We start from the raw sequence: 23,165 nt of genomic DNA on the forward strand, positions 1-23,165 counted from the left end.
GACCCTGGAGAATGGGGAGATTGTGCCACAGGAGCGCCATTTACCCCCTTTATGCACATACATCTCATTCAGCCAGGATTTACTGAGTTTGCTCCCCAGCAGAGAGCATCATGTGGGAGCATCCAGGGCTTTAGCTGGCCACCATGCACTGCCCATGTCAGACCCTGGATTCCAAAGCTTTAAAAAAAAATGTAGCACCCTCTACAGGGGAGCATCTTCCCGAGCTTCTAACTACGGAGGCAGGATGAGTCCCAGAAGGGAGTTTTGTTTTCAGACTTACTGTGTGAGTTCCAGTATTTCCAACTCCAAGGGTCACAATTCCAAACTTGTGAGATTTAAAGGATAAATCATGATTTTTGGCCTGTTGTTTGGTTTTGATCTCCTCCTGATTTTGCCTGACAATTACAAGTCAAAAATTGACCCTTAAATGAATACAAAATGTGCACCCAAATTTACAGGCCCCAACTCCCCTGTGCACCATCACCCTGCACTCCTCCCAACTGCCCAGAGCCCCTCCCTGCTCCTCACTGGCAGATTCCTGCATCCCCCCATTATCCCAGCACGATTCTGTAGCCCCCCATTTCCACAGCCACCAACTTCCTCAGCCCCCAATCCCTGGCAAGCACCAGCAGCCACCCCCTCTCCAACCTACAGGAGAGGGTCTTCTCCTGGGCTACCTCCTTTAACTCCTTCTTCCTGGACTAACACTGCTGAAGAGGCACTGCTATGCAAAACCTGCTCCAGAGTCCTGCTCAGGGGCACCCCAATATAGCAGGCAACTGCTAAGGCTGCCAGCAGCACAAGTGGCACAGTGGCCTCTAGTGGCCATAAGGGAATCTTCAGGTAGTTCAGGCAAAAGTCCTGAACTGTTGCATTTCTTCGCAAGATGGCAAGCACCGCACAAAATTGGCCCACCATCAGAATGCTCACAAGATTGTGGACATTGATGACATCCGAATTCTGTTCAGGTGAATCCAACCTGCAGCATTCAAAGTGCTCATTTCCTTTTAAAGATAATTTTGCAGCAGGTGCTATTCAAATAAAAAAGTTTAACTAAACTAGAAGGTCAATTTGTTGCTTCTGTAGGCTATGCGCACTGCACACATGAAGGCCTCCTCGCATCCCTCCATTCCCTCCCTCCCCCCAGTTCCCTATTTGCCACCCTCTCTACCCCTTCTATTTCAGGGACTCCCTCTAACCACGCTTCCTCCCTTACACCAGAAGCTGTGTGTGTCCCCCATTGACCCCTTCCCCAGGTCCTCAAAAACCTGTAGGAGAACACTTCAACCACCCTGGATACACAATGGCAGATTTAAAGGTAGCCATCCTGCAGCAAAAAAACTTCAGGACCAGACTTCAAAGAGAAACTGCTGAGCTTCAGTTCATTTGCAAATTTGACACCATCAGCTCAGGATTAAACAAAGACTGTGAATGGCTAGCCAACGACAAAAGCAGTTTCTTCTCCCTTGGTGTTCACACCTCAACTTCTAGAAGAGGGCCTCGTCCTCCCTGATTGAACTAACCTCGTTATCCCTAGCCTGATTCTTGCTTGCATATTTATACCTGCCTCTGGAAATTTCCACTACATGCATCCAATGCATCCGTATGCTCCAACACGTCTGTTAGTCTATAAGGTGCACACGACTCTTCGTTACTTGGCTCTAGTTACTTTAATCGGGGATCAGATGGTGGGGAGTTAAATCATGGGGATGGATGGGCCTGCAGCCCTTTCATGTACAGCTGTCATTAACTTTATGCAAACCTAAGGGCTGTAGGATCACATCTGTTGACTTCAGTGTTGCATGCAGTACCTCTGCAGGACGGAAGGGAAAAGGAGAACAAGCAAATGTGTCTTCTAATAGCAAGGCAACCTTTAGAAAAAAAAGCTATAGTAGGGCAGGAAGTGAACTCAGTGTGTTTAACTCCTTGATTATATTTATTACAGAGGAAAGAAAGATGAGCCACTGGTAGAAAAGTAGTACGTTTCCCTCCCAGAAGTTGATAATATAAGGGGTAAAACCACTTGTCTCTTTGTCTTCCACACCACCTTGCAGTGAATTTGTTTGGCAAAAGCACATATACTTTGGACATTGCTGTATACTTCCATTGATAAATCCTGTTCTTTCTTTAGACTCCCACTCAGACGATCTATTGTTACAGCAGTGCCCACTGGCCAACAACTAATAGGGCCCATTGTGCTAGGCACTGTACAAAGATAGAAAAAGATGCTCATGCCCCAAAGAGGTTATTACCTAAATGAACAAGGCAGATGCAGTGGAAGGGAAGGAGTATAACACAAGCAGAGTGAACAATACAATGACAGCAAATGTCATGTTAGTTCAGTGATTTTTTTATTCGTTTTTAAATCCTTTCAGTGGGGTAATGTTAGGAGGGATTAGCTTGATAGAAAGACAAAGGAAGGCACAAAAGTGACAAGTGGGTGAAGATCACATGAGGGAGGGAACAAACAGCCAGTCTCACAGGAGAGACAATGTTCAGAGTGAAAACTGCCAAAAGCAGTCTGATGACATCATCTGCATCCTTAGGTGCCAGTTTGAACTGCTTTCTGTATCTGCTCTGCCTACTTTCCGCTTTGGCTGGCTCCTCTTCACAGCGTCTTTCTCAAACACCACATGGGTGAGGGGAGGAGAGGAGGCTGCATGGGTTCAAGTGACCCTGAAGGGTGTGTGCCCTGCGCAGTTCTGGATCATCCAGAGTTGCAGCAGGGGAGGGGTGTGTGTGGCCCAGTTCTCTTCCCCTTCACTCACCTCCCCCTTACACACACATGTGCGCAGTACCTGCCTGAACTGTTTTCTGCAGCTACTCTGATACATTCACATCATACTAGTGACTGTGGAAAGTAAAAATGTAAGATGTGACCTAAATTATTATTACTGGACTGGACGTATTATGTTTTGCACACAACCACCAGCAAGATTTACCTGAACAAAATGAAAGAAGGGAGGAAACAAACAAAAGTTGGAACTTTCTACCTAGTTCATGTAGAACTTTAATACATGGTCAGGCTGCTGGCGTGCAGAGAACACTTCCTACTCATGCAAGGTTCATGCACTTGGCAACATTCAGGGCACACCCGGAGTGTTGTGTAGGAGCAGTGCACACACGGCTCCTCTCAAGGGCATGAACCTTGGAATCTCGCCCAGATGACATGAACCATGGGAAGCCTCCCAGGACTGGGCTCAAGGCCTGAGAGCAAGGAATGCGGTAGATAGATATTAGTAAATAAGAATATTAAACAAAGCCAGTGTATTCCTTTTATCTGTTGGAGTATGTAATGCGTGGGGGGAGAGAAAGAATAAAAGAGAGGGTGGAAAGCTGACAGGAGACCAGCCCGTCGGCAGACCAGCCTGCTTGCTTGCTTAAAGCCTTGTTCTGTCTTGTATTTGGACCGCAACAACTGGCGCCCAAACGTGGGACCCTCAGCACTCACCTCGCCCGGCAAGGGTTTCAGACGCGTCACTCATCCGCTTCATGGATCCTGGTGAGTATTTTTTGTTGTGGTAAGTATGGGAAGCTCCCTCTCTCCTTTGCAAGTGCAACACCGCAATGAGCTACAGTATTTGCTGCGTAAGGCTCAGCATAACTGCCCCACTCGAGAACTCACTCTCCTGCTACAGGAGGTGAGTGCCCAATGCCCGTGGTACCCTGAAGCCGGAACCCTTAAGCTAGCGGACTGGGAGCGGTTGGGCCAGACATTGCAAAAGGAGCCTCGGGCGCCCGTGCAGGCTTTACATGCCTGGCACCTCTGCCACGACACGATACAGTGTGTCGCCTCGGAAAGGCCCTCCCTTGCGCCAATAGAGAGGCTGGTGATCTCGCCACTCCTGTCCACTCCTGCAGCCATCCCCCCTCCTGGCAATGCGACACAGCGTGTCGCCTCGGAAAGACCCTCTCCCGCGCCAATAGAGGGGCTGCTGATCTCGCCACCCCCGTCCGCTCCTGCAGCCATCCCTCCCCCTGCTTCGCCCCCAGTGCCTCAATTACTGCCGCCTCCTTTGTCTTCCCCTTCGGAGCCGGTGAGTGGTCACCATCCCCCCATGGGGCCCCATGCTCCGGGGCCCCCCGGGGGGTCATCCGCGTCTGCTCAGGGGCGTTCGCTGGTGCAACAAATGGCTCACACAGCGAAGACTCGCCCAGATCTTACAGCAGAGGAATTAGCTGATCTGGTCTCAGTTTGCCCAGTGACCTGGCAGGATGATGGCCAGGGCAACCAGCTTGCAAACTGGGTCAGTTTGCCTTACTCAGTGATCAGAGAGGTAAAGAAAGCGATTCGCGAGTTCGGCCTCACTAGCACGTATGTACGTGGTCTCCTTGAAGGGCTAGGTACTGGGTACACCCTGGTCCCTGAAGATTGGAAGGCGCTGTTGCGCATGATGCTGACGCCCAGTCAGTATGTTATTTGGCTTAGTGAGTATCGGCAGATGGCGGAACGCCAAGCCCAGGTATATATAGCGCAAGGTGTCACTTGTTAGCAGGGGAGGGCCCATTTGCTACCGTTCAGATGCAGTCTCAACTCCAGCAGGCTGTCTTCCCCATTATTTCTGCCTGCGCCCAGCATGCTTTCCGGAAGGTCCCGGATTCAGGCAAGCCTACCAAAAGCTTTGCCAGTATCCGTCAGGGTGCATCAGAGTCCTTTATGGATTTTACCAACAGATTGCAGGAGGCTATCCTCCGACAGGTGGATAACCCTGCGGCAGCTCAGGAGATTCTGTTAAAAATGGCGGTTAAAAATGCGAAAGAGGATTGCCGCCGTGCTCTCCAGGCGGCACAAGCTGCTGGCATTCTAGAGCTGTCAGACATGCTGCGGGCATGCCAAAACATCGGCACACAAGCCCATAAAGCTGGGGTTCTGGCCGCCGCCCTGCGGAAAAGCGGGAAGGAGGGGAAGCGTTGTTATCGCTGTAGTAAGGAGGGTCACTTTCAGCGGGAGTGCCGCTCATCGATGGTGCCCGCCCGCCCCTCAAAGAAGTGCCCCAAGTGACGGAAGGGCTATCACTGAGCTAATCAGTGTCATAGCGGGTCGGGAAACCGCACGACGGGTCCCCCCCGAACCCAGGGCCAAACGGGGGTGTTCCCCACTCAGACAACTGTTCCTCTGACTTAAAATCCATAGACTCCATGAGGGCGGCAACTGCTGGAAGTGCAGGGCTTGATTTGATTATGCAGGAGGACGCTGATTTTCAGTTGCCGGGGGAGGTTTGCACCATACCTACACAGGTGATGGGACCTCTCCCTGCCAGATTTGTGGGTCTGGTTCTCCCTCGCTCACACGCTGGGAAACAGGGTTTTTTTGTCATCCCAGGGGTCATTGACGCCGATTACACCGGCGTTATTAAGGTTCAGGTGTGGACCTATCTTCCGCAGTCGCTCCCATGTGGACGGTCAATTGCACAATTGATTTTAGTCCCCTATCAGGTGCCAGCCGCAGAGGATCGAGCCCGGGGCGGAGGCGGCTTTGGATCGACGCTGTCTCAGTAGCCGCCTCACGACATGTCCTCTCAACTTGTTGCTCTAACAATGTCGCGCCGCCCCTCGAAACCTCAGTTAACACTTCTTTTAAATAATTTTCCTTTTACAGGGCTGGTGGACACTGGAGCTGATGTTACGGTGATTCGTGATCAGGACTGGCCGGTCAGTTGGCCAACAGTTCCTTCTAAAGAGTTGTGGGGGATCAGGGGTAGCAAACCCGGGTGCCAAAGTTTGTCTTGGGTCACGGTCTCTAAACCAGGAGGTCGTGCCCTTGCTACAATCTGCCCTTTTGTGCTCCCTGTCCACCTCAATATTTGGGGCCGTGACTTACTTGTAAAGCTAGACACCACCCTCGATATTAATATATAATGGCCCAAAACCCTCCCCCACCCACCTTGCCCTCCGCATTACCATTGGTATGGCAACCCTTAGAGCCCGTATGGATTGACCAGTGGCCCCTCCCCCTAGAAAAGCTGAAAGCACTTCATTCGCTTGTGCAACAACATTTGCATGCACAGCGCTTGGAGAGCTCCACTAGTCCCTGGAACACCCCAGTGTTCGTTATTAAGAAAAAATCTGGTGCATGGCGGCTGTTACATGATTTAAGGGAAATAAATAAACGCATCCAACCCATGGGCCCCTTGCAGTTTGAGTTGCCAAACCCGAATTTAATTCCTCAAACCAATCAGCTTTGTGTGTTAGATTTAAAAGATTGTTTTTTCACAATCCCCCTTTGCCCACAAGATCGCGAAAAATTCGCGTTTACGGTGCCAGAATATAATAATCAGCGACCCTCTCAAAGGTATCAGTGGAAGGTCTTGCCCTAGGGAATGCAAAATAATCCAACCTTGTGTCAATTTTTTGTGGATCGGGCCCTCGCCCCTTTTCGTGCCCGATACCCCACACTAAAGGTCTACCATTTTTGGATGATATTTTGCTTAGCGGTCCCCAGGTCATGGCACAACAGCTTGAATATTTGTCCCAGATTCTCGGCCAAAATGGCCTGTTAGTGGCACCAGAAAAAATTCAACGCTCTTATCCGTACCAATATGTCAGGCATAAGGTATTACAAACCTATGCTGCCCCTGTTCGCCCAGAAGTGGTTCTACCCCAACCCCTAACCCTCGTTAAATTACAGCAAATTTTGGGTCATTTAAATTGGATTCGACCCTACTTCCGTCTCCCCACATCGATGCTGCAGCCATTGTTCGAGCTCCTACGTGGAGCTCGGGCACCAGGCGCAGTTATTGCCATCACTGAGGAGCACATTGCCTGCATTCGACAGATCAATGCAGTGTTGAGTCAGCAGTTTGTGGATAGACTCACTGAGGTTCGTCCTCTGCGGTTGGTTCTCCTTGCCACCCCTCATACGCCTACTGCGGCTCTGTTTGTACCTCGTACAGACACAGCCGTCTCTATTATAGAGTGGATATATTTGTCTTCCACTCCTCCTCAGAACATTTATTCTTATTTAGACGCCCTGTCCAACCTTGTTCGTAAAGCCCGCCATCGTGCAGTGCAACTCACGGGCACTGATTTAGTTGCCATTGTTTTCCCCTTATCATGTAGTGAATTTGATTCCTTGTACCACACCTCCTTGGCCTGGCAGGTTGCTCTTTGTGATTATGTGGGAGAGATTTCTTATAATCCCCCAAAAGATCCTCGGTTGGTGATCACACAAAAGGTGCCACGAATCGTACATCGTCTTAGCCGCTCTCGACCTATTGTTTCAGCTATCACTCTTTTTACTGATGGCTCTCCACATCGCAGTGTTGTCACCTATCAATTAGGTGACCCCCCTCGTTGGCATTCTCGTTTTACGCTGCCTCAGCGTTCCGCGCAGCACTCAGAACTGGCTGCTGTTATTTTGGCCTTTCAACTTTTTGCTGATTGTCCCTTTAATTTAATTGTGGACACCCATTATGTTTATCAGGTAATTGATCATTTACCCCTTGCCCTCATTACCCCTCAGGTCAATGTGGACCTTCTTCGCCTGTTTTTGTCCTTACAGTATCTTATCACCACTCGTAATTTTCCTTATTTTGTTGCTCGTATTCGCAGTCATACCCCTCTGCCTGGGCTGCTCACTGAAGGCAATGCGCGCGCTGATCGCACGTTACGTGGTCAGGTAAATTCCCTTTTTTCTGACCCCATTGAAAGCCATTCCTTTTTTCATCAGTCTGCCTCTGTTTTGGCCTGACAGTTTCACATTCCTGCTGATCATGCACGTTCTATTGTTCGTTCCTGCCCCCACTGTGCCGCTGCTGCCCCTACCTTTTCTTATGCCGTTAACCCCAGAGGTACGCAGCGAATCAGCTGTGGCAAATGAATGTCACTCATGTGCCACAATTCCACCCCTATTTGTTTTTACATGTTTCCATTGATACCTATTCGGGATTCCTCTGGGCGACCCCACAGCGTGGGGAAGCCACTCCCAAAGTTATTCACCATTTGCTAGCCTGTTTTGCTGTTATGGGTCGCCCGAGCCAGATAAAAATGGATAATGCCCCAGCCTATTGCTCCACAGCCCTCTCCACCTTTTGTGCCCAATGGAACGTCCATCTCAAACACAGGTTTCAGAGGAACAGCCGTGTTAGTCTGTATTCGCAAAAAGAAAAGGAGTACTTGTGGCACCTTAGAGACTAACCAATTTATTTGAGCATGAGCTTTCGTAGCTCACGAAAGCTCATGCTCAAATAAATTGGTTCATCTCAAACACAGGATCCCTTATAATTCCACAGGTCAAGCTATTGTTGAATGTGCAAATCGCACGCTAAAAACCTTGCTTGACAAAAAATTAAAACAAGGGGAGCTGCGTCTCTGAACCTTAGGAGACATTCAGCAACAATTGCATGTCCTTTTGTTTACTTTAAATAATTTAACACTGAATACAGATCAGCAGACCCCCGCGGATTGGCATTTTCATAAGTCCGAGGTACTGGAAAGACCGAGTGTCTATTACCGTCAGCTGCCCGATCTGCAGTGGTTGGGCCCAGTACCTTTAATTACCGTTACCGTTATGGGTTCCGTTGTGGGTTCCAGCCCAGTGTGTGCGACCGGCACTGAAACAGCATGGCGTGGCACCAGGGGCTGTCGAACCCCATACCGGAGTTTCAGCTGACCTTGGAGGAGAACGCGGTGCCTCCCGGGTCGACAATGGCGGGACGGAGACTGAGGAGACGTAGCGTCCCAAGCCAGCCCGTGACATGGGGAACAGTGAAAGCATTGGTCGCCGCGGCTCAACGAAGACTGGCAGCAAACCAACAGCCGGAGACTCCTGAGACTCTGTTTGTGGCCATTCTCGCCCAAATCACTGCTAATTCTGTATTAATTGTGTGCCTTATGTACCTGCTATTTCCTGTAGGGGTTGACTCGGGAGCGCCTCCTCCGTTACGGGCCCGAATGACATATAACCTATGGGAAAGATTGGCTTCAATAGCAGATGTTACCCACTTTTGTTTATCTGATTTTGTAGCAGCTGAAGAATTGTTAGGTACGTGCCTTATTCCAGTATGTCATCACCCTGAGGAAATAGGGAATGAGATGATGCTCGCTGCTTATGCGAGCCTCTCTTCCCAGTAGTCTAGCATGGCTAATTGGGGCCCGGCCAATTACACTTTACCTTTTTGGGCTTATTTTTTGCTGTTGCTGTGTGCAATGTATTTCCTTTTTGTTAAGGCTTTGTCGAGAACTGCCCTGGCAGGCTCCACGAGTTATGACCTTGTCTGTCCGGGAGTTAATGGCTTGCAAAAGCAAATTAATGGCTACCATGAGATGGCCGAGCACAAATAAACAAAAAAGGAGGGGATGTAGCATTCATGCAAGGTTCATGCACTTGGCAACATTCAGGGCACACCCGGAGTGTTGTGTAGGAGCAGTGCACACACGGCTCCTCTCAAGGGCATGAACCTTGGAATCTCGCCCAGATGACATGAACCATGGGAAGCCTCCCAGGACTGGGCTCAAGGCCTGAGAGCAAGGAATGCAGTAGATAGATATTGGTAAATAAGAATATTAAACAAAGCCAGTGTATTCCTTTTATCTGTTGGAGTATGTAATGCGCGGGGGGAGAGAAAGAATAAAAGAGAGGGTGGAAAGCTGACAGGAGACCAGCCCGTCGGCAGACCAGCCTGCTTGCTTGCTTAAAGCCTTGTTCTGTCTTGTATTTGGACCGCAACACTGCCCAATATTGTCTCATTGTTTCCCTGGACTCCCTCATCCATCTGTATCTATCTGTTGTCTCTTGTCTTAGATTGTAAGCTCTTTAGGGCAGGGACCACCTTTTTGTTCTGTATTTGTACAGAGCCTTGACAAGGGAATTTTAGTCCATGATTAGGGCTCCAAGGTGCTACCACCATACAAATAAATTATTAATAATAATACAAATAACGTGGCATATCAGACGCCACAAACATAGGCTATATTTCTTTATTAATTAATGTGTATTTGTGATAGTGAATCAGAGGTAATTTATTTCAGTTATAGCACTTAATGTGGTCTTTGACTCAGACAGTCTGGAACAATTGTAAACATAACTAGCCAAATTCAGGTTAAAGGTGTTCATCACCAGAATGGAAAACAACAACAACAACAAAACAATCCACTTAGCATATTTAGAAACACACAGGGACAGATTCTCATTTATCCTAATGTTCCTTTACACCACTTTATTCATGTAAAGGGACCTTAAAGTAGGCAGAAATTATATTGACACCTTTACATCCCCTTAAGGCCCTTTTATACTGCCAGAGTGGTGGCAGAATAAGGTCCAATCTGTCTATAGATATACAGTAGCTATCTATATCTAGAAAGAGAAAGTGAGGGAGATGAAGTGTGTGAATTCCTACTAGGACACAAATACAGCCAGGAAACACGGAGAGATTTCTGCAGATCCTTTAGTGCAGGTAACTATAGGACCAGCAAAAGGTAATGTATCATAATACTGGTTCCTCAGTTCCCTGCAGGATTTCACACACTTCATTATCTTCATGGCAGGCCCTACAAGCAGGCAATATAGATGGTACTGTTCTAGACAGTCATTTTCTCTCTATACATTAATCTAAACCAGTAGCCTACAATGCTAGACTTTCAGGGTCATTGTTTGGATGAGCTATTGCCAGCAGGAGAGTGAGTTTGTATGTGGGGGGGAGGGGGTGAGAAAACCTGGATTTGTGCTGGAAATGGCCCACCTTGATTATCATGCACATTGTAGGGAGAGTGGTCACTTTGGATGAGCTATTACCAGCAGGAGAGTGAGTTTGTGTGTGTATGGGGGTGGGGGGGTGAGAAAACCTGGATTTGTGCTGGAAATGGCCCATCTTGATTATCATGCACATTGTAGGGAGAGTGGTCGCTTTGGATAAGCTATTACCAGCAGGAGAGTGAGTTTGTGTGTGTGTGTGTTTTTGAAAAAAGGGGGTGGGGGTGGTGAGAAAACCTGTATTTGTGCTGGAAATGGCCCACCTTGATTTTCATACACATTGTGAGGAGAGTGGTCACTTTGGATAAGCTATTACCAGCAGGAGAGTGAGTTCGTGTGTGTGGTTTTTGGAGGGGGGTGAGGGAGTGAGAAAACCTGCATTTGTGCTGGAAATGGCCCACCTTGATTATCATACACATTGTGAAGAGAGTGGTCACTTTGGATGGGCTATTACCAGCAGGAGAGTGAGCTTGGGGGGGGGGGTGAGAAAACCTGGATTTGTGCTGGAAATGGCCCAACTTGAGGATCACTTTAGATAAGCTATTACCAGCAGGACAGTGGGGTGGGAGGGGGTATTGTTTCATGGTCTCTGTGTGTATATAATGTCTTCTGCAGTTTCCACGGTATGCATCCGATGAAGTGAGCTGTAGCTCACGAAAGCTCATGCTCAAATAAATTGGTTAGTCTCTAAGGTGCCACAAGTACTCCTTTTCTTTTTGCGAATACAGACTAACACGGCTGTTACTCTGAAATGTGTCCCTATGACTCCCTCCCACAGTAGTGCCAGTGGCACTAGCTCAGCTACTTGTGCTGCAAGGGTTTGACACCTGACTGGTAGTCACAGAAGCCTCAAAGTTTTCTCAGAAATAAACCAAACACTTAACACAAACATGAACAGAGTATTTTGAAAGAAACAATCGGGATTTATTTTGGGGACGGGGCGGGGGGGGTCAGATCCCTGGCAAAAATCTACCAAGCATCATAGGTAATGAAGTCAGGGAGAAAATAAAATTCAAGTGATTGTTTTGTAATCTTCACACTAAAGGAACATGTTTGTAGACGACCTTCTAGATGGATGCAATGAGTCTAAGATAAAGTAAATTGCCAGGTCTATTTATTCCACACAAAGAGACTTTCAGGGCTAAATTTCTATCATAAGTTACAACTCCTTAATCCCAAGGTTACACAGGAAAAAAAATGACGGCAGAGCATAGCCCTTTGGCTTGAGCTTTAAAAACCATGGGGTCATCACTGAAGGTTACTGTCCTTACCATTCACACTAAATAGGAAGGAAATTAGTACAATTAGAACTGTTAAAATGTAAATTACAAAAATAGCTGAAAACCATTTTTCCTCAGTTCCTACTTGTATAAACAAAGCCCTGACAAGCTACAATCAGAGAGGCCTGCAATGGATCCATGGCAACGAAAAGCACTAGCCTATGGCTACCATCTTCATAGGCATACTTACATTAATTTACTAGATGTACGTGTACACATTTCAGAAAAATCAGTTGGCTCAAGCTTAATTCACTGAAAAGGGGGATCATTAGCAAATGAAAGAAAAAACAGGTCAGCAATTTCCTTGATGAACTCAGCTATTTATTTTTATTTGAAAGAGAAAGATGAAATTATTCTTGTAATTTTTGTGCTTTGTAGCTCTACTGAAGAGAAAATTACACCTATACTGCTGATTTTGATTCTTAGCAAGCAGATGAATAATAAAATCAATATCACAATGTCTATACAATCTAAAATACTCTGTATATAGACATTTGAATAGTGCATTAAATGGTAAAGGTGATAATACTAGAGAACACTGAGGAAGACTACATAGAGCGAGCACTTCAAGGTTTTATTTGTTCAGGGGGGGAGATTTGTATTGTTTTATAATCCTTTTTGGGGGAGGGGATTTAAGGGATTGGAAGTTTGAGAGCTATCCAATAATGTGACCAAGAGCAGCTCATAATCTGATCAGAACATAAATGCCCCAAAACACATCAAGAAATGAAACAAGCACAAAAACAAAAACAAAAAATCCCAGACAGTTGTAGTGTGAGTTTCAGGTATGCTGGTGTGGTATTGATGTTGCAGTCATACTGTTCAGCTAATAAGGAGTTAAAGAGTTAGGTAGTATAGGTAAGGGGGAGAAGGTAAGATTATGTTTCCTGATAAATATTTTCTTGTTGCAGATTGATAGGTCCAGCTAGTCTAGTAACGAGACACATTATAAAAAGAATCCCTGCAATACCTAGGCTGAGTCCTGTCTGTCTACAATATCCATCACCCTGGTAACCAACACTTGTCTTTCCAGTTGCAGACACTTATTTACTTGGATGGTGTTAATGCTATTGAGTTATCTACCTAGGTATTTTTGACATGTCCATGGCTGTGGTTTCTGAGTTATATCTTTGTGTCTCATTGATTTCAGAATTAATACACACATCATTTTGTTCAATGCAAGGAGAGGAAATAGCTCAAGCAGAGACTATTCTCTGAGTCAGATACTGAGCCATTGTCAGTGGCCCTGGACAAGGCCCCTTCAGCACAGAGCACTTAAAGACAAAGTATCCCTGCAGGAATGGAGAATTGGTGTGGGTAGAGCAGCCATGCACAGGATACAAAACAACAATTAATGCAATACAGTGGTACTGAGATAGTACTTACAGCAGGATGGTAAATGCCTCTATCCCACAAAGTTGCGCCACTCACAAAGGTTGTGTAGTAAGGGACCACCTGTAAGTATAAATATAAGTAGTTCAGTTTATCATAATCTAGTTTCTCAGGTTAAAACACACCATTTCTAAGAGCAATGTTTAAAAATGTCAATAGTATGGTAGGTCTAAAGTGACTTTCACAACATTGCTGTAAATATCAGATCAGACTAAAAATATAAAATTTAACTGTTGAGTTAATTATTTGCTTGTATGGGGTTGTTTTACTCTCTCCTCTCTATTTTTCTCCAGCCCATTTTCTTTAGGAAGTTTCTGGACTGTGTAGTTGTGACTCACTAGCAAACAGCTTCTGGAAATGCTTAACTGATATCTTATTACAAATTAAACCATTTGGCTAGACATGACCCTCTTGCCTAGGGTCTCTCTTCTCTGAGCAGGATGTGAAGAAAGACATATTTTCTCCAGCATATCCTGGTTGACCTTCTTAACGTGACCAAAGCAATAGGAAATAAATAAAATTCAATATCTGAGTCCTTGTCCAAATATCGTTCTTATGCTTTGTCAAAGTAGCATTCTGATACTAACTGGAGAAATTTCCCTCTCCATTCTAGGCTCTGGGACCCAGCCTCTGTACTTTCTACAACCAGATAAAGCTTCCAGCATAAAAGATATTACAACAATCTGTCTTGTGCCCCCTTTCAGCAGTCAATCCCTATTCAGCACAGCACTTAAGTATGTGCTTAACTTCAGGCACATGCTTAAGTGCTTTGAGATTCCGTCCTGCAAAGTGCTAATCATTCTGGCTCCAATCCAGCAAACCATTAACGTTAAGCACATCAACAGTGTCATTGAAGTCATTCTGGCTATTCACGTGCTTAAAATTAAGCATTTGCTTAAGTGTTTTGCTGGAGATCAAGGGCTAGTTGAATAGGGATGGACTTAAATGTATACCTAAGTGTTTTGCTGAATTGGGGCCCTAATCCTGAGTATGTGATCTTGATTACTACCAAACTGTAGGTTTCAGAGTTGCAGCCGTGTTAGTCTGTATCTGCAAAAAGAAAAGGAGTACTTGTGGCACCTTAGAGACTAACAAATTTGCTCAAATAAATTTGTTAGTCTCTAAGGTGCCACAAGTACTCCTTTTCTTTTTACCAAACTGTACTGGGCAGCATTAACTAGAAACAGTTATGCCCTTTGTAAAGAGTAAAGGTAGTTGAATACTTTTCACTAAGTATTAAACAAATTTTGCTACTTTGGACTTGAATAACTTCTACCAATATTCCTGGCAGTACTATTTCATCTCACAATTTATTTGATGAGAACGTTATAATCAGGCAACTAAATTTTTCAACTTTTTTTTTTAAATAGTCTACCCGTTCAAGTAAACAATGGCAGTCAGAGCAGAAACTCACAATATTCCTTTTCCAAACAGTTTACCATTTGTAATTAGGGTAAAACTGGGCCTCTACATTTTAATTAGCAATGATGAATAATTACTGAGTTACCTCCAGGACCATTCTGTATGTAGTCCCACAGGGACCATGTTTACCACCTTTGTAATTCAAATGATCTCCTGCATGGAGAACTTGTGGATGCTCCAAGGCCCCAGAGCCAACCGAGCCTCAGATTCAATGACTTGAAAACTTTCAACATCCACATCACAAACTAGGAAGATGCAGCTAGCAACATGCTACACTGGAAGGCAGTGCTGCACCAGGGAGTAAAAGAGGCAAGAGAGGTGGTTGTGAGACAGGAAAGCAAAGAGACTGAAGGGGAAAGCACAGCAGGCCTCAAGCGCTAGGAATGCACCAGCTTCATTTTCTGGCTCCATGCTTTTTTGCCTGCATTACCTGTGGCAAGGACTGTTGCTTGAGAATTGGACTTTTCAGCCACTTGTGATGGTGTGGCACACCATATAATAACCGAACTGCTTTGGCATCTGTAGCATTGTCTTAAGGCAAACAGTTGTCACTCATTAGTTCAATGTGCATCTGAAGCCACTCCAAGATCCAATAAGGTGACACAGTGAGGTATCACAAGTCGATCTGAGTGAATTATTGGATTTTGCAGTTCAGTGGCTGAAAAATGGGGAAAAAAATCAGTTTGTTTCAAATTGAGACTGCAATTTTATTTATCTTGGTGAAACAAAACAAAAATATCATCTTGTTATATGTGGGGGGGGTTACCCTTTAAAAAATGTTTTTAAAAATCTCACTAAATTTCTAAACAAAACACTGTTTCAGAAGGAAGTCAAAACACTTCCTTTTGAAAATGCAAAAAGAACTATTTTGCCTTTTTCAATGTTTTCCCTTTTTTATTCAGCCAAAACTATTTGCCAAATTCAGCCCAAATTTGGGAATAGTGTTGGTTGCCCTGAAGCTTCATTTTTCAGCAAATTTACTATTTGACCAAAAAAAATTCATGCAACTCTAATCACAAGTGTGCTGACGAAATGCATGATTGTCAATGTATCCATTGATGGATGTGCTCTTTCCTGAACCTAGGAAGAACAGCAGTTTCAGCTCAAGCTCCAGTAGGATTTCTAGGCTTTGATGTGACTATGGAAGAAGCTAAGCTCAGTGAACTAAGACAAGCCAGTTATTTACAAAAGAGAAAATATGAAATATCCTTATAGCCTAGCTGTAATTTTCTAAACTGCAAGGTCATTTTGGATGAAAGAGGCTCACATGTACTTCAAAAGGCAAAAGATACTATGCAAGGTTGCTTACTTTTAAAGAACTTGTGTAAACTGCAGGGGCAGTCTCCATCCAGGAAAAATTAGTAATTTGAACAAATAATAAGAGCCACATTTTCAAAGAGCACACATAACAAAGCCTTCCAAATTTGCAGGTAAAACCATTTGCATGTCAAATACAAATGTTGTGTGACCAAGAGAAACATTTTCAAAAGCATTTAAGTGACACAGAAGCCCAAGTCAGATTTTCAGACGTGAATAAGACCATGTCTACACTAGCACTTATGTCGGCAAAACTTTGAAAAAAACACAGACCTGTGTGACATACGGTTTGATAGCATAGGCGCTCATGTGCACAGCACTATGTCAGCGGGAGATGCTCTCCCACCAACATAGCTACCACCGCTTGTTGGGCTGGTTTTATTATGTCGATGGGAGAGCTTTCTCCCATCAGCACAATGCAACTACACGAGTGCTCTTATAGCGGAACAGCTGTATCAGTACCGCTGTGCCCCTATAAGCTTCTATTGTAGACATGGCGTAAGCCCTGGTCTACACTAGGACTTTAGGTCGAATTTAGCAGCGTTAAATCAATGTAAACCTGCACCCGTCCACACGATGAAGCCCTTTAGTTCGACTTAAAGGGCTCTTAAAATCGATTTCCTTACTCCACCCCGACAAATGGATTAGCGCTTAAATCGGCCTTGCCGGGTCGAATTTGGGGTACTGTGGACACAATTCGACGGTATTGGCCTCCGGGAGCTATCCTAGAGTGCTCCATTGTGACTTTTCTGGACAGCACTCTCAACTCAGAGGCATGATTGTTTGCCATTGCTCTGACGCAGGGAGGGGTGACTGACGACACGGCTTACAGGGTTGGCTTACAGGGAGTTAAAATCAACAAAGGGGGTGGCTTTACATCAAGGAGTATTTCAGGCAGGACTTCACAGAGGGTTCCAATAAGAAATGGTGCACCTAAGTTATTGTTCTTATTGGAACAAGGAGGTTAGCCTGGCCTCTGACATGGCTAGATTTACCTCGCTGCACCTTCTCTGTGAGTGACTGCAGTGTGACCTAGAGGAATGAGTCCCCTAGACAGGGGAGGGAGGGGAAGCAAATGAGTACAAAACAAATCTGGTCTATTTCTTGTTTTGATCCACTCCATCTATCTTTTACATCTTTGGCTGGCAGCAGACGGTGCAGAAGGACTGCATGCCATCCACATCTCATGGCTGCTCAGCAGAAGATGGTACAATAGGACTGCTAGCCATCCTCATCTCTTGCCTGCCTGGCAGAAGATGATGCAATAGGACAGCTAGCAATCTGTATCACCTGCCTGCTCACCATAAGATGGTTCAATAGGACTGACTGCAGGACTAAAGAGAATGACCTGATCAAGTCACTCCAAATTTAGTCCCTGCACCCATGTCTGCCCAGGCGCTCCTGATCGACCTCACAGAGGCGACCAGGAGCACCTCAGACATGACGATGACGGCTACCAGTCCTATTGCACCGTCTGCTGCCACAAGGCAATGGGTTGCTGCTGCTGTGTAGCAATGCAGTACCGCGTCTGCCAGCACCCAGGAGACATATGGTGACAGTGAGCTGAGCAGGCTCCATGCTTGCCATGGTATGGCATCTGCACAGGTAACTCAGGAAAAAAGGCACGAAACGATTGTCTGCCCTTGCTTTCACGGAGGGAGGGAGGGAACGGGGGCCTGACGATATGTACCCAGAACCACCCGCGACAATGTTTTAGCCCCATCAGGCATTGGGATCTCAACCCAGAATTCCAATGGGCAGCAGAGACTGCGGGAACTGTGGGACAGCTACCCACAGTGCAACACTCCAGAAGTCGACTCTAGCCTCGGTACTGTGGAAGCACTCTGCCGAGTTAATGCACTTAGAGCATTTTCTGTGGGGACACACACACTCAAATATATAAAACCGATTTCTAAAAAACTGACTTCTATAAATTCGACCTAATTTCGTAGTGTAGACATACCCTTAGACACATAGAAACCCACGTCCCATTGACTTTCACACCTTTAAGTTCCCAAGTCAATTAGCTGCTTTTAAAAATGTTACCCCAAGCCTTGATTTTTGAATGTCAGTGAGGGAGGCCATTTGAACATTTGGCCTGAAATATGATTTATATCTGAAAAAAAGTGCCAGATATCTTTTACTGATCAACGTAATACCTTAAATGTCAAAACTCTTTATATGGATACATAATTTATATTTCAGTTTCCAAACTCTTGTGCATACATATATTTGCATGTGTGATATATAGTCACACTATATACATATATATACACACATGCAATCATAGAAGTGTAGGATGGGAAGGGATCTTGAGAGGTCATCTAGTCCAGTCCCCTGCAATCAGGGCAGGACTACGTAATAACTAGACCATGCCCGACAGGTGTTTGTCCAACTGTTCTTTAAAACCTTCAATGATGGAGATTCCACAAACCTCCCTGGCCGTGTTCCCTCTATTTTTTTACATCCATGTGCGGAATGAATTTTGTTAGGTGCACCAATATGGAGGTGATGTGTGGCAGAGATGGGGCTGAGGGGTTCGGAGTGGGGAGGAGGTTCAGGGCTGGAGCAGAGGATTGGGTGCGGGGAGCTGGGGGTAAGGGATCTGGAGTGGGGCCAGGGATGAGGGGTTTCGGGTACAGCTGCCCCATGGCTATGGCGGGGAGAGAGGACTTCCCCTCAGCCCTCTATCACTGCAAGAGCCCAGGGCCAGGGGAGAGCGCCTCTCCCCGCTGAGGCAGCTCTGGGGCCGGGGCCAGGGGAGCGGTGTCTCTCCCTGCCTGTGCGGCCCTTGATAGCCTGCTGTGAGGCCGTGCAGCTTATAGGGAACTTAGTCCCTAAGCAATTTGTCCCCGTGCTTAACTTACTCTGACAGTTAGGAAGCTTTTTCCAATGACCAGCCTAAATCTTCTTTGTTGCAATTTAAGCCCATTACTTCTTGTCCTATTCTCAGAGATTAAGAAGAAAAATTTTTCATCTTCCTCCTTGTAACAGCCTTTTATGTACTTAAAAACTGTTATGTACCCCCTCACTGTTCTCCTCACCAGATTAAACAAACCCAATTTTTTCAATCTTTCCTTAGAGTTCATTTTCTAGACCTCAGAGCTGGCAGTAGGGATAAGCAAACTAAGCAATTGCTTAGGGCCCCAAGCAGCTCAATGGGGCCCCCTATTAATTATTAGAATGTGTTGGGGGGGGCAAAATATTCCTGTGTACGGCCCCCAGTGGGCTAGCAACAGCACTGCTAGACCGTTAATCATTTTTGTTGCTTTTATCTGGACTTTCTCCAATTTTCCACATCCTTCTTGAAATGTGGCATCCAGAACTGGACACAATTCTCCAGCTGAGGCTTTATCAGCATGGAGTAAAGCAGAAGAATTACTTCTCGTATCTTGCTTATAACACTGCTGCTAATACATCCCAGAATGATGTTTGCTTTTTTTTTTTTTTTTTTGGAACAGTGTTACACTGTTGACTCATATTTAGCCTGTGATCCACTATGACCCCCAGATCCCTTTCCACAGTACTCCTTCCTAGGCAGTCATTTCCCATTTTGTATGTGTGCAACTGATTGTTCTTTCCTAAGTGGAGTACTTTGCATTTGTCCTTATTGAATTTCATCCCATTTACTTCAGACCATTTCTCCAGTTTGTCCAGATAATTTTTAATTTTAATCCTATCCTCTAAAACACCCGCAACCCCTCCCAGCTTGGTATTGTCCGCAAACTTTAAAAGTATACTCTCTATGTCATTACCTAAATCATTTATGAAGATACTGAACAGAACCCAGGACCAATCCCTGTAACACCCCACTCGCTATGCCCTTCCAGCTTGACTGTGAACCACTGGTAACTACTCTCTGAGAATGGTTTTCCAACCAATTATGCACCCACTGTATAGTAGCTCCATCTAGGTTGTATTTCGCTAGTTGTTTATAAAAAGGTCATGGAGGACAGTATCAAAAGCCTTACTAAAGTCAAGATATACCACATCGACTGCTTCCCCCCATCCACAAGGCTTGTTACCCTGTCAAAGAAAACTATTAGCTCGGTTTGACATGATATGTTTTTGACAAATCCATGCTGACTGTAACTTAGCACCTTATTATCTTCTAGGTGTTTGCAAATTGATTGTTAGATTATTTGCTCTATTATCTTCCAAAGTACTGAAGTTAAGCTGACTAGTCTGTAATTCCCTGGGTTGTCCTTATTCCTATTTTATAGATGGGAAAATATAGTGCCATTTTCCAGTCCTCTGGAATCTTTCCCGTCTACCATAAGTTTTCAAAGATAATCGCTAATGGCTCAGATATCACCTCTGTCAGCTCCTTGAGTATTTTAGGATGTATTTCATCAGGCCCTGCTGACTTGAAGACATCTAACTTGTGTCAGTAATTTTATTCTTTCCCAGCCTCAGATCCTACCTCATTTTCACTGGCTTCCACTATGTTAGACGTCCAATCGCTACTAACCTTTTTTGGTGAAAACTGAAACAAAAAATTCTCTTAGCACTTCTCCCATTTCCACATTTTCTGTTATTGTCTCCCCAGCCCCCCTCCCATTGAGAAATGGGCTTACCTTGTGCTTAGTCTTATTCTGTATTTTTAGGATGTTTTCTTGTTACCCTTTATGTCCCTAGCTAGTTTAATCTCGTTTTGTGCCTTGGGCTTTCTAATTTTGTCCCTACATACTTGTGTTATTTGTTTATTTTCATCCTTTGCAACTTGACCTAGTTTCCACTTTTTGTAGGACTCTTTTGTGTGTGTGTGTTTCAGATCATTGAAGATCTCCTAGTTAAGCCAGCGCAGTCTCTTGCCATACCTCCTATTTTTCCTGTGCAGTGGGATAGTTTGCTCGTGTCCTGAATAATGTCTCTTTCAAAAACTGCCAACTGACTCAAAGCGTTTTTCCCCACAGACATGCTTTGCACGGGATTTTACCTACCAACTCCCTGAGTTTGCTAAATAGTCTGACTTCTTGAAATCCCTTATTTTTATTGCGCTTTTTTCCCCTCCTACTGTTTGTTAGAATCAGGAACTCTATCTTTTCAGGATCGCTTTCACCTGAGCTGCCTTCCACTTTCAAATTCTCAACCAATTCCTCCCTAGTTGTCAAAATCAAGTCTAGAACAGCTGCTCCCCTAGTAGCTTTCTCCACCTTCTGAAATAAAAAATGGTCTCCAGTGCATTCCAAGCACTTGCTGGAGAATCTGTGCCTTGCCGTATTACTTTCCCAACAGATGTCTGGGTAGTTGAAGTCCCCCATCACCACCAAGTCCGGTGCTTTGGATGATTTTGTTAGTTGTTTAAAAAAAGCCTCATCCACCTCTTCTTCTTGGTTAGATGGTCTGTAGTAGACCCCTACCATGATATCACCCTTGGTTTTTACCCCTTTTATCCTTATCCAGAGACTTTTGACAAATCTGACTCCTATTTCCACCTCCATCTCAGTCCAAGTGTATACAACTTTGATATACAAGGCTTACACATTGTGACAGGGTCGGGCCAGATGGCTACAGGAGAGTAATAGAAGGCAGATATATTAGCCCCAGATTAAGTAGGTCCCTTTTCCCTGGGTAAGGTAACAGGGAAGGTTTTTGAACAATCAGGAACCTTCTGGAGACAATTAAGACAGACAGACTGATTAGAACACCTGCAGCCAATCAAGAAGCTGTTAGAATCAATTAAGACAGGCTAATCAGGGCACCTGGGTTTAAAAAGGAGCTCACTTCAGTTTGTGGTGCATGTCTGAGGAGCTGGGAGCAAGAAGCACTAGGAGCTGAGAGTGAGAACGTGGACTGTTGGAGAACTGAGGAGTACAAGCATTATCAGACACCAGGAGGAAGGTCCTATGGTGAGAATAAAGAAGGGTGTTGGGAGGAGGCCATGGGGAAGTAGCCCAGGGAGTTGTAGCTGTCGCACAGCTGTTCCAGGAGGCACTCTAGACAGCTGCATTCCACAGGGCCCTGGGCTGGAACCCAGAGAAAAGGGCAGGCCCGGGTTCCCCCCAAACCTCCCAACTCCTAGTCAGACACAGGAGAAGTCGACCTGGACTGTGGGTTCAGAAAAACAGCCAAACTGAGGGCTGCCATGAAGCTCCAAAGTGAGCAAATCCGCCAATAAGCACAAGACCCACCAAGGTAGAGGAGGAATTTTGTCACAACATGCACATGTATGTATGATGTATGCTTGGAAAGTAGTCATGTAAATTATGCCTACCAAGCTTCAGTAAGTTAAAATACAAAATTTGAAAAACAATACATAATATTACACACATAAGAATTACTTCACCCATCAGGAAAATGCAGCCACCTTTGCGGTGGAATGCAGCAACCATGAAAATATCACTAACATAACTACACTATCGTGTTAGACAGGAAGCTAAGACGCATTATCCTGCGGCAGAAGCAAGGGAATTTGGGTAGGCAGAATGTAATTTGATCAGGATACCAAGGCAAATTCTTTTACCTATTATTGTGATAAGTATATTGGGGTCTTTACATGACCAAACATGGTCAAGACCTCAGTTTTATGTCTAGTCTCAGACTGGTCCTTCCCACAGAACACAACGTTGAAAGCCTAATGCCTTTCCCATGCCTTCAAAGCAGAACTGCATTTCTTGTGTCTCAAATGACATCAGACTCGGCTTCCTGCTAGGAAGTGTCAATAAATGCCAGCTTTCAATGCTATATACACACCACAGCATCTGGGGTTATGCAGATATTAAAACAGTGACTCATTTTTTCCCCAAAAGTTGCTTTGTAAATTCATAAGGGCAGATGCTCTGCTGATATAAATTGTCACAGCTTCATTGACAGACCTGTGACAATTTACACCAGCTGAAGATCTACACCATGGTGTGTATAGACGCGCACACACACTCATTTATTTATAAACTATATATAGAAATAGAAAATATTATTGGTACATACACATTCGGTAACCTACAACTAATTACTTCATTTTCCTTTAGTGTCTCCTGCTCCTTCTCCCTCAGCAGTGAAAGTGACAGTATATATAGTTTTTAATGTTTATGTTGCCATACTCCCACAAAGGGAACTGTTGT

At 45.1% G+C, this 23,165-nt stretch overlaps 1 protein-coding gene across 2 annotated transcripts in view; it reads right to left on the minus strand.

Moving 5' to 3' along the window:
* The window catches only part of C1H12orf42 (chromosome 1 C12orf42 homolog), a 253,372-nt gene that overhangs the window by 223,348 nt on the left and 6,859 nt on the right, over nt 1-23,165 (minus strand). The window contains exon 1 of one of the 2 annotated variants that reach the window (XR_007354013.2): nt 13,357-13,559. Coding sequence is in view for 1 of the 2 variants with exons in the window: in XM_048831554.2 (XP_048687511.2) it covers nt 13,357-13,425 (69 nt within the window). In the remaining variant the exon portion in view is untranslated. Of the gene's footprint in view, nt 1-13,356; nt 13,560-23,165 lie in introns of those variants that run through there. The other variant, XM_048831554.2, reaches the window with a different exon arrangement.

Source organism: Caretta caretta, chromosome 1, assembly GCF_965140235.1.
Source record: "Caretta caretta isolate rCarCar2 chromosome 1, rCarCar1.hap1, whole genome shotgun sequence".
NCBI lineage: Eukaryota > Metazoa > Chordata > Testudines > Cheloniidae > Caretta > Caretta caretta.